This window comes from Rutidosis leptorrhynchoides, chromosome 2, assembly GCF_046630445.1.
Source record: "Rutidosis leptorrhynchoides isolate AG116_Rl617_1_P2 chromosome 2, CSIRO_AGI_Rlap_v1, whole genome shotgun sequence".
NCBI classification, from domain to species: Eukaryota; Viridiplantae; Streptophyta; class Magnoliopsida; order Asterales; family Asteraceae; genus Rutidosis; species Rutidosis leptorrhynchoides.
The window spans coordinates 398763637-398775324 of NC_092334.1; the positions used below are offsets into that span (position 1 = coordinate 398763637).

General features: G+C 32.3%; 2 protein-coding genes across 4 annotated transcripts; one reads left to right on the forward strand and one right to left on the reverse strand.

The window, feature by feature from the left end:
* Window positions 1-2175: 2175 nt before the first annotated feature.
* LOC139889089 (uncharacterized) lies at window positions 2176-4152 on the forward strand. Its single transcript, XM_071872059.1, has 6 exons — window positions 2176-2311; window positions 2605-2760; window positions 3360-3434; window positions 3528-3653; window positions 3742-3837; window positions 3945-4152. The coding sequence occupies exons 1-6, from the start codon at window positions 2176-2178 to the stop codon at window positions 4019-4021; spliced, it is 666 nt and encodes a 221-aa protein (XP_071728160.1). The 3' UTR covers window positions 4022-4152.
* A 326-nt stretch (window positions 4153-4478) lies between these two features.
* LOC139892212 (small ribosomal subunit protein uS7m) lies at window positions 4479-7910 on the reverse strand. 3 transcript variants are annotated; one of them, XM_071875255.1, is made up of 3 exons: window positions 7719-7910; window positions 6950-7560; window positions 4479-4888 (listed from the first exon to the last, which is right to left on the reverse strand). In XM_071875255.1, exon 2 carries the CDS (start codon window positions 7545-7547, stop codon window positions 6954-6956), a length of 594 nt encoding a protein of 197 aa, XP_071731356.1. In that variant the 5' UTR covers window positions 7548-7560; window positions 7719-7910; the 3' UTR covers window positions 4479-4888; window positions 6950-6953. The 3 variants fall into 3 exon arrangements, with proteins under 3 accessions (XP_071731356.1, XP_071731355.1, XP_071731354.1); XM_071875254.1 differs by having other exon boundaries at window positions 6922-7557; window positions 7719-7907; XM_071875253.1 differs by having other exon boundaries at window positions 6922-7560; window positions 7719-7907.
* Window positions 7911-11688: the final 3778 nt, after the last annotated feature.

Sequence of the window (11688 nt, forward strand, 5' to 3'; positions counted from 1 at the left end):
TATTAAAACATATTTATATTTATAATATTTATATATTTATATTATATTTGATGTATTATTACATTTTTATTAAACAATAAACATGTTATATACCATGTATGCTTAAATTAATTCCACAACCGTAATTCATAATTTATATGTAAGTTTATGTTGGTTATGATTTTTATTTTTAATGATTTTCGGTTTTAACCGAAACCAAATCGAAATCAAATTTGGTTTTCGGTTCGGTTATGGTTATGGTTTTGATATTTAAATTTGGTTTCGGTTTGGTTTTCGGTTTTGATTTTATAAGTTTCAAAACCGAATAAACCGAATAAACCGAAAAACCAAAAACCGAACCGATGAACACCCCTATACTTGCTTAGGATTCTCCAAAGGAGATCCAGGTTCAATCTTCACCAACTTCACTTTGGGGCGTTGCTTTTCATAAAAAAAAACAAAAAAAAAAAAAAAAAAAAAAAAGGAGTAATCATTTTTCTTTTTATCAGTAGTGGATTTGTAAATGACATATTAGAATTTTTTTATTATATAATTATATTAAAAATTATAATTATTAATTATTAATATGTCAATTCGAATTCTCCCCTTTCACTGAATACGACTTTACAAAGTCAAGTTATTAATTGAATAACATAACAAATCAACACCTAATCTGTTGAATGGTGACAAGATATGACGAATTGAACAATTTAACACGGTCGGTTAATCTAGTTTTGCATTTGACTTTCTATACTACGTTAATACAAAAATAAATAATTTTTATAACGATAAGTTTCAAGGATAGACTGATGTTTAAATTAATTGTACATAGCGATTAGTTATCAATTTCGTGATGGCGGGTACTTGATTGTACATTTTTTTATGCGTGTTGACAACATTACTTTTAACGGCTATTGTTAGAAAATTACATAAATTTAATAGCGCAGTATAAATCATATATAGCCTTAGATATTTTGCTGATTCTAACCCGACGTGACTTTTCCTCAGTCATCCCACATAGCAACTTGTTTGACGCCCTTGACGCCCCTAACGCGGCGTCAAAATTTGATGCTCGGGCGTCAGTCGAAAATGTGACGGATTCAAAAGTTGTGTCAAATTTTTTTCCAGCCAATCCAAACTTGCCACATATTTTTATATATTATTAATTAATAAATTTTATACCCAACTACCAATAATATTTTACCACATCACTCATCACAAATTTAACCCTCAAATTTGACCTTCCCCTTTAAACAACTTCAGTACTTGACCTTGTCACGTCACCAAAAAGTACTTCATGTACTTACCTTAGACGTCACAGTCAGTCTTAAAGTAATGTTTCTGATCATAGCTCTAAAGGTGTGTTCCATAGATTTTCTATAGAAAAAATGAAATGAGAGTGAGGTGAATGAAGGGGAAGGATTTGGAATCCTTCCAATTTGGAAGGAAGGATGGGAAGGAAAATTAGTGCAAATCCATCTTTCCACTTCCTTCCCTTTCTTTTAATGAAGAACTCAGGAACACCAATCTCATTCTAACTTCCTTCTCTTTCTTTCCCCTTCTCTCCAAAAATAAACTGAGAACAGACCCTAAAGGCTATATGTTTAAGAAAGTAATTTGCACATATTTGATTGTAAAAAAAAGGTTAGTAAGAAATTAGTAGGATGTCGTGTTTAAAATTGATTTACACATAATTTACACACAATTGATTTTAAGTTAATTAAGTATTTCTTAAAATTTTAAAGATATCCTGTAGACCTATGATTAGAATATGTATAAACATGTAAAAGGAAAAAGATCCGTTTCAAACTACTCAGAAAAATCTTTTCTCAAGCTTTATTGTCGTATGTCGTGTTTAATTTTATCCTCAAACACAGCTTCACTGTAAGTATACAAACTGATTTAACTACCTAGCTTGTTTTTTAATTAGGAAAGTTCTAACGTAACCTCAATTATTAAATATTAAATTTTCAACAAAGACAAAGTCAAATGAATAGAATTTGAACATAACATAACGTATGCTACCTAAACAAATGAGTTTCATATAATTGTGGTTATTATTTCACTTTACACGGCATATTAAAATATGAAAATTCAATTTTTAATTTGAAAATTCAATATGAAAATTCATATAAAAGCATACCAAGTCACTCATTACTACTTGGTAAACATTCAACCATTTGCAAAAGAGTAAACATGATGGCTTGCTTCAAGTTTTCAGTTGTTGCTTCTACTTTTGCAATCATGCTTGTTCTTGTATTCCAATCTTCCATAGTTAAAGCAGACTTCAACTTCAACTACAGTATACCACCCGGGCTTTCTCCTTTCATCGGTAAATCATCGATTCATATTTATAGCGGAGTCAAAAAAGATTTGTACATTATTTGTTAATTGTGGGTCGTAATCTTATACCAAGGTACAGGGTATAACAGGGTGACACTTTTGTAAGAACGTTCTTATTTTAAGATTTGATAAGAATAAGTATATGACTAAATATGCATTCGGATTTCATATACTAGATGTGTTTTAATCCAAAATATGCATCCGAATTGCGTATAATATGATTTGGTAAACTTACTATGATGTTTATGACACACATGTAAACATTTCTCCGTGATTAAACAGATAACCTCTGTGATGATGTGAATTGTGGAAAAGGAAAATGCTCGGTTGATCGAGCTAAACCATTTAATTTCGTCTGCCAGTGCGACTCAGGATGGCGACAAACTCGTTTTGACAAGGAAGATGATCTTCAATTTCTTCCTTGTGTCATTCCCAATTGTAAGTTCATTATTTATATATACAATTGCTGGTTCACATAAACTTTGTACAACCTTAGAATTGTACGTACTGGTTTTTTTAAGTTATAGCAACACTTAGCCATTTTCAACATCGTATGACTATTGACTAGGGAAAGATCAACTGAACTATTAGCGAGTTAATCGATCTAGAATAGTTAGGAGCTCAACTCGAGCCGAGCTTAAACGATATCGAACTCATGCTTGAACATAACTGAAGGTCGTTTAGTTAATGAGCCCTAGTCTGAGCTTCTTATATGGAGCTCGAACAAACTCACAAGCCTAAACGAGTCTTTCATTTATATATACATTAATTTTGTTTTTGTTATAATAATTATAATAAAAATAAATAATAATAGTAATTATTTTAATTATAATAATAATTCAATATATATAGGAATAAGTATTATATAAAAAAATTGTTGAACTCTAGCCGATTTCAAGCGTGTTTATTCTCAAACACTCCGAACTCGGGCTTAATATGTTAAGCACAAAACTAGCCGAGCTCAATAGATTGAGCTTGGGCTCGCTCGTTTACACAACTGCATGTGACATTAATATTTGTTTAAATTTTGATTGCAGGTTCCCTCGACTACTCGTGCATGCCAGCTCCTCCCCCAGCTCCTCCAATCCCTTACAATATTTCGTTCTTTGATCGTATGTAATCATTGATCGTTATTTTTCTTGAATTTTATCTCGTCCGATAGCTATCAATCGTATTTTAAAGTTACTTCTTATGGTACTTTGTAGCTTGTTACTGGGCTTACTGTGGAGAAGGTACCTGCAACATGAATCATACGTATAGGCATACATGTGATTGCAATCCTGGATATTCAAATATCATGAACATCTCCCATTTCCCATGCATGAGCAGTTGTACGCATCGATCATTGATCTTTATTAACTTATAAATATAACCAAATAAATCATAGTTATATTGATGTTTGAAGAAATTTCGAAACAGGCGCTATTGGAAGCGATTGCAGTAGCCTTGGAGTACGAGTACTAGACACAAATTCTCCTACTGGTGGTAGCAATCAAGGTGGTGATAGCAATCAAGGTATGGCTGATAATCAATCTTAGCAAAAGTTAATGTGAAATGTAAACTATAAAAAGTCATCAGTTTTGACTTTGACTTTTTGTTTATGTTGACTTTTGATTTTGCAGGTAACAAAATTCTTCATGGAGGATTCTATTGGATTGGAATAACAGTGATGTCAGTGGCCATGGCTCTGTGGAATTAGGACATGTAATTGATTTGTTGATTGTTTTGTTTGAGGGGTCTTATGATACATTCATGTTTTGTAGGACATGTTTTTGATTTTATGTTTTTGTGTATAAAATAAGATTATAATCATTATGTGATTGATCATTGTATTGTAGCTTAAGAAATACATACATGTATATACATACCTTCATGTATATGAAAAACCATTCAGTACAATGTATATGTCAGCAGCAATATATTTCTTTTACTAAGTCGATACGCCATCTAACACATCATCAAATTATCAAACAAACAAAAAAAAAAAACATAACACCTCAGCGTATCAAGAAGTTGGTTGCATAAATTAGCAATATCTAAAAGTTCGATGCACACAACAAATTAAGATAAAGTTTGGATACAAACAATGTACACTTGTCACGATCCAATAGGTCATGATGACCCTCATAACCATCTATAGTTGGATACATTTAAGGACATTGATGCTGATATTTATCAATTATGGCAGACTTTTATCTCAATCAAGTGTAACTGCAATTTTAAACCCAAATCGATATATTTTCTTGTTTTTGGCCGGATAAAAAAAAGTTCATACAAGCATTCCCAGCATCGTTTATAAGAATTTTAAAGGTTCAAGACACGAAGCTTGCACATGGCTATATGATCACAACCAAATCAAGTTTTTAGTAATCACCCATTTTACTTTAAAAGGAGAATATTGCTTCATTACTTTGAGACAAGAAATAATAGCATCCATTACATACGCTAGTTCTACTACAAGCGGTGAACACTTGACTTATTTTTGCCATTTCAATTGTCTAGCATCATTAATCTTCACGCTTAAAATTAGCAGTTCAAGAAAGGGATAATAAAGTGACAAAATTACCTGCAAAATTTGAAACAATAAGAATAAAATAAGTAGAATTGACTAAATAGTACCCAAGATGCCAGATATTCTAATCCTTTTCAAGTTTTAGTTAATGCATTAGTTGAAATGGACATCTCAACGAAGCATTAGAAATACGATACTGAGTGATAAGGTTTTCGGTTTTCCCTGCTGAGGTTGTTGAGGTTACCCGGGAGGGTGAATATTTTTTACTCCATTGTACATAGCCTAACCGGATTACTCGGTGACCGTTTCCAAACACTTTCGTGGCAGCCATATAACACCTAACTAGCACCTAATTAGTAATTAGGAATATGATATATATACATCAAATTTTGTATGTGTACCCCATAAAATCACCTAATTAGCACACATGGTATAACCCCCCTTTAATGCAAGTGAGTTTCGTAACTTCTTACACGTCTTGCGAATCCTAAGATTTTTACAATCATATAATAGCTATGTTTCCCAGCCCCACACATACATTCTATACATAATCACAAAGAGTTTTACAAACAAATAATAGATCATAACAAAATACAACAGAACCACTGAAATTGCGTAAATAACAAAACTAAAACATAGAGATGGAATAGACAACTGAATAGCATGTCAATTGTTGGACTTGATTAAGGGTTCCTAGCTTCTTCCCATGTAATAATATGTAAGGGTGAGTAGAAAAGAAAAACCTTAAATGGCTATGGTGTGACGTTTGGTCTTAAAATCTTAGACGTGGAACAACTTACTAGGCACATTATGTTGAACCCCAATGAGTCATAGACCATTTGCTCCAAAAGTAGGTTTAGATCTGTATTTACAGGCTATACATAGCCTCGATTACCTGGTAGCTATTAGTATACACTATCAATTTCCTTTTAGGGCTGGAAATGGAGGTCTTATAAAGAAGTCTTCTAGTAGTGTACTGTTCTGAACACAATATAAATGCCAGGTGTTTGAGGACCTTTTAGCAATTTATCTTCCACATGGGGATAAGCAGATAACAGAATTTTAAACAATTTTAGTATATCGACTGTAGATATTTAGTAGTTGTAGCATATGACAAAACATAATAGTTCCGAACAAACTACTTATTTAATAATCAATGATCAGTAAAATTCACTCAAAGTTAAAAGAAACTGATATAAGTTTGGAAATGTCAGTTGATTTTTCTCAACTTTATAGAACATTAGATTCAACACCTAGTGACTAACGAAGGTTGGTAGATACGTTTAATCATAGACAGCTATTTAAGAAGCCTTAACTAATCAAACCATGACGAAGGGCATTAAAACGACTCTTGGTGGTGAATATCATAGACAAGAAAAGGAATGTGCTTTGCTAATTTTACAGCTCATGCTACAAGCATCGTGAAAGACGAGAACTCATTTTGACTAGAGATTCGAATGCTCCAGAAGAAGGAAACATTTAAAATAAGAAAAGAAACTATTTGTAAGTTCAAGTTTCAAATGCAACTTGTGCGTGTAATGATTTTATGAATATCAAAATCGTGCAGATTGATATGTGAAATGAATATGTGTGTCTTGTTTGCTGTAAGCAATTATACCATTATGATGAGAAAAGTAAAGGGTCCAAATATCCTTAGATGTAACTTAAAGTGCCAGAGAGAGAATCAACACATTTGCTGATCATCTATGAAACTCTAACCTTCTTTTAAGCACTATCATAAACATAAATGTTATATCCTTAGATGTAACTTAAAGTGCCAGAGAGAGTATCAACACATTTGTGAGAACTAAAAAAGGCACGACGCACATACAGATTCTTTTCCGATTTTCAAAGGCTTGGGACCTAACTAGCAACCAGTTTAACCACAGCTCAAGGGTTCAACATCACAAGTGAGAGTTCCAAATTTAAGGGGAAAAATAACTAACATCTGAATTGATATAGGATTAAGTGATGTCATCTTGCAAGTAAGCATGGAAGGTTCTTCGAATATAATAAAAGTAGCAGTATGCGAATAAAAAAAACTTTATGAAGCTTGAAATATAAACTAAAAAAGAGCAATGTCTTACTTAACGAAAAGTAGCTCTTTTGTGGTACCATTTTACCACCATCTGAAATGTGCGTAACTCCGATTTGCAGACGCAATTCCATGAAGAACCTCCCTTTTCTTACGAGCAGCTCCCCTCTTCCTATACGCATCCATTATCTCAGAAAACAAACATTCCTCCAACTTCGAACTGTGATTAGTCCTTCTCTTAAACGCTGCATCAAGAATCCAGCGAACAGCTAACGTTTGTTGACGATCTTTAGCAACAACCCCAGGAACATCAAGAACATTGCCAGATTTTCTAACTTTTGCTATTTCACATATAGGTTTCACATTGTCCAAAGCATCAGATATAACCTGGACCCCATCACGATCAGTACGAGCCAAACGATGAAGCGTTTCATGAAAAATCGCCCGAACTCTCGTCTTTTTACCTTGTTTCATGCGAAAATTGACCAATTTGTGGACCAATTCCTTTTTATCATTATCTAATCCCCCCATATAGTTAAGGATTTCAGATCCAGTGTAAGCTTTTTTCGAGCTGCTAGTACTTGAATAATGATGTACCGAAAGTGGAAACGCACGATAACACGAATCATTAAGTTGTTTTGCAACACCATTCCACTGCTTACCAAGAACTCGAATCATCTTTCCTACACTTCTGCAGAAATAAATTAATAAGATTAACAATGTTGATTGGCAATTTAGGAATACGTTGAAATTAGGGCTAATATAGAATCAAATGTTCAAAGAACCGATCCGTACATATTATTTATGAAAGTTTGTTATTTAGTATTATGTAACAAGAAGATAGTATACCTGCTGGTGATGAAATTGAGAATGATTGAATTGGAAGCTTTGATTGTGAAATTGAAATGGAAGAATATCGAAACCCTAGCAATAAGCGGCAGTATAATAAGGGAGTGTTTGGATTTGGGGTTTAGGAATTGATAGATGACGTTTAGTTCCGAGGTGTGGCTAGGCACACGGGCCACGGCAAAAGTAAAATTAGGTTAGGGGTGTTTGGATGCAAATTTTTATTTTGGGAACCTATGTTTTTTTATTATATAATACTACCAAGATTTATTTTATGTTTTTGACCATTATATTCTTTTTAATACTCGTAGCTATTAATTATTAATTAATCCTTTATATCTAAACACCGTGGGTCGTTTTCACACTCCTTTATTATATTATATTATATTATATTATATTATATTATAACACCGTGGGATTCATGGTCGTTTTCACAATCCTTTATTATATTATATTATATTATATTATATATTTTCCTTTCCCCTACATACTAAAACACGTGAAGGGTTTGGTCGTTTGACCCCCCACGCTGTCCAAACGACAACAGGAAAAAAAAACAATTTTCCCCCACAACTTCACCCAACTTTTAAGTTTAGCCCTTCAATCAGGGGTGTAAAGCGTAAATTTATTATTTTAATTAAAAAACTTAATTAAACTTCATCCATATTTTCAACGGAACACATCTTCCCGCTCGCCTCACGTTAAATTTTTTCGAACCCACCGTTTAACTCAGAAAAATCTTACGAACCCAACGGGACTAACTATACGCGAAACGGATACTTCTAAAAAAAACACTCAATACCTCGAACTATATTCAATACATATACACACCTATAATACGCTCCGTTAACTATGAATACGCAACCCAAAAGCCCCGCGGCATCGCGCGGGCCCATTTTCTAGTTATACCCTAAACACCGTGGGATTCATGGTCGTTTTCACAATACCAAAATGACAACAGTAGTAGGCCCTTTTCACACTTCAATTTTCATTCTTCCCCCTCACTTATACTCAACTTGCGAAAATTACACCAAAGTTCAGGGAGTAAAATGTAAATTCCCTAAACTAAAATAAAAACTCCACCCAAACCCTTCGACAGCCCGTATCTTCCGCCTCGCTCCGATTTAAATTTCACCAATCACTCCGTTAAACTCGAAATAATTTTATGAACAAAACGATACTAACTACATTCAAAACGGACACTTGTTAAAAAACGCTAAACACAACGACAACCCGTATCTTCCCGTTCGCCTCGAGTTAAATTTTTCCGACAGCAACGTCAGACTCGAAATAATTTTATGAACAAAACGATATTAACTACGTTCAAAACGGACAGATTTTAAAAAACACTAAACACAATGACAGCCCATATCTTCCTACTCGCCGGGAGTTAAATTTTTTCGCCAGCACCATTAGGCTAGAAATAATTTTATCAACAAAACAAAACTAACTACGTTCGAACCAGACAGATTTTAAAAAACACTAAAGACAACGACACCAACAATGACGCATAACACATCGGCCGTTTTCCCTTCTGTAAATAAAACTGCGTTAAATATGAATACGCCGGCCGAAAGTTCCCGCCGCAACGCGCAGGCCGAACCCGGACTAGTTTTCATCAAGGTAAATGGTCAATAAAAATGGTTTAATGGTGTATGGCACCACATAATTGTTTTAATAATGCATGGCAAAGCAAAAATGTGTGATGATGTAAGAATCACTTTTCTTTATTTTTAATTGACAAAATTTTACGGTTGATTCCTAAACTTTATAATAAACAACGTAGGTGACCAAAATTTTTCTTTTTGACTTAGTTGATCTCGAAATATTAAGATATTTCACGGATGACTATGGACTTAACAACGTTAAATTTATCCCGTTAAATGAGATCACAAGACAAGCACATAAGAATATTTTTGTCACTCTACATATTCCCTTCTTTTTTTAACTCCATCATCTCGATCTTCATTTTTCATCTTCATCTTCAACTATCTTCCAATATTTTTCATCTACATGATTTTTTAATATATACTTTTTTCTTTATATATTGATTTTGGTTTTGCAGAAGTTTAAATTAATCAAATATAAGGAATTGAATTAGTTGAAACTAGATTCGGAAGCCCGCGCGTTGCTGTGGTTCTCAATGTTTTTGTCATAACGTTTTTGCAATAACGTGTTTTGACAAAACATTTGTTGTACGCATTTAGCGTTGATTATTTACTCATTTATCCCCACTATAAATTTATAGACATTTATTTTTATTATGTTTTTTAGAGCAAAATATATGAAAAATGAAATGATAAAAGTTGGAAGATGCAACGGCCAACTGGACTTCGTATTTGGTAGCCACATGATTTGGTCAACAATTACTTTACTACTTTGTCTTACCCCTTTACTCTCTATTAATCGATGTGATGACCCAGAAAATTTCGACTTATTTTGAACCAAATTCTATAAATGAATTAATATTTCTGACACGATAAGCAAAGTCTATGAAGTTGAATCCTAAAATTCTTGAACTATTCAAATATCCTTCGATTGTTCTCAACGATTCGCGAACAATTATATATAAATAGATACATATACTATAACTTGAAAGCGTAACAAAGTGTTGAATATATGATACTATGCATTAAACTTATTGGTTTGATTATCTGATTGATATATTTAACTACGGAGATAAAAGATAATGCCAAACGATTGAATTAAAAGATATTTATTGAGTCCCTTAAAGATTATGATATTATTATGAGTCTCTGTTGTGAGGTCCACGTTGATTTGGGAAATCGTTCATTTTTAACGATATTCGAAATAAATGGTAAAGTGTTTGTTTAAATAACGTAATTTGGAGACATACAATAATAAGGAATATTAACTGTTGGAATTAGATATATGAATAACTTGTGATATGTATTTTAAAACGTATATATTAATATTGAAAATATATAAAATATAATATTAAACTGGTCATAAAACGAATTGTTATTATATATATATATATATATATATATATATATATATTAACAAATAGCGAGACAATGATTTATAGAAGTGAATGACCAAAACACTCGAAAGTTTAATATATACTTTGAGTGGTATAGTTTAGGGATAATTTAAAGTTATATTTTGACAAGGGTACGTGACACGAAATGTAAAATGCAAGTTTTCTAAGCGTACAAAAATGCGATCGAGAAACCAGAACCGGGACATGAGTCGAGTGATGACGTACGACTTATCGGAACAAAAATTACAAGTCAACTATGCACGTGAATTTAATATAATATATAATTAATTATTTAAATTAAATATATTATATATATATTATATAAAAATATGTCGACAAGCTAAAAGTTAAAAAATTGTGAGCTGGATTTTGGGGCCATGCGATCGCATGAGAAATAGGCATAAAACCCATGCGATCGCATGGGCATCAGATTCAGAAAACATTATAAAAGCTCGCGAGTTCAGTTTAATAATTCACACACATATATCACTCCCTCTGTAATCTTATTATTATTATTTATATTATTATTTATATTATTATTATTATTATTATTATTATTATTATTATTATTATTATTATTATTATTATAATTATTATTATTATTATTATTATTATTAAGATTAATATTATTATTAATCTTAATATTATTATTAGTAGTATTAGTAATATACATAAAATATTACGATGAGGCCATGAGCGGGTCACTTTTGAAATGGGTTTTCGAGCGGGATAGAGCTAAAGAAATTATGGGTTATAACTATGGAGGTTCATGGGTATTGTTTGCAAATCAAACCTAATGTTTATCATCTCTGTTGCGTCTACGTACTTTCCTGCAATATTGAATCACAATATTGATACGTGAGCATTCATATCTTATCTTCTATATATTAATAGTGTATCCATGTCTAGTGCTCGAGTATATATGTTTATGCATGCTTGTATACTAAATTTCATCGTTAAACAGTTTAT

Excerpts from the sequence above, each read along its gene's own strand:
- LOC139889089 (XM_071872059.1), top strand. The coding sequence starts at position 2,176 with ATGATGGCTTGCTTCAAGTTTTCAGTTGTTGCTTCTACTTTTGCAATC. Across the intron at positions 3,435-3,527 it reads CAATATTTCGTTCTTTGATC|CTTGTTACTGGGCTTACTGT; the intron begins GTATGTAATCAT and ends GGTACTTTGTAG. Across the intron at positions 3,654-3,741 it reads TTTCCCATGCATGAGCAGTT|GCGCTATTGGAAGCGATTGC; the intron begins GTACGCATCGAT and ends ATTTCGAAACAG.
- LOC139892212 (XM_071875255.1), bottom strand. The coding sequence starts at position 7,547 with ATGATTCGAGTTCTTGGTAAGCAGTGGAATGGTGTTGCAAAACAACTT.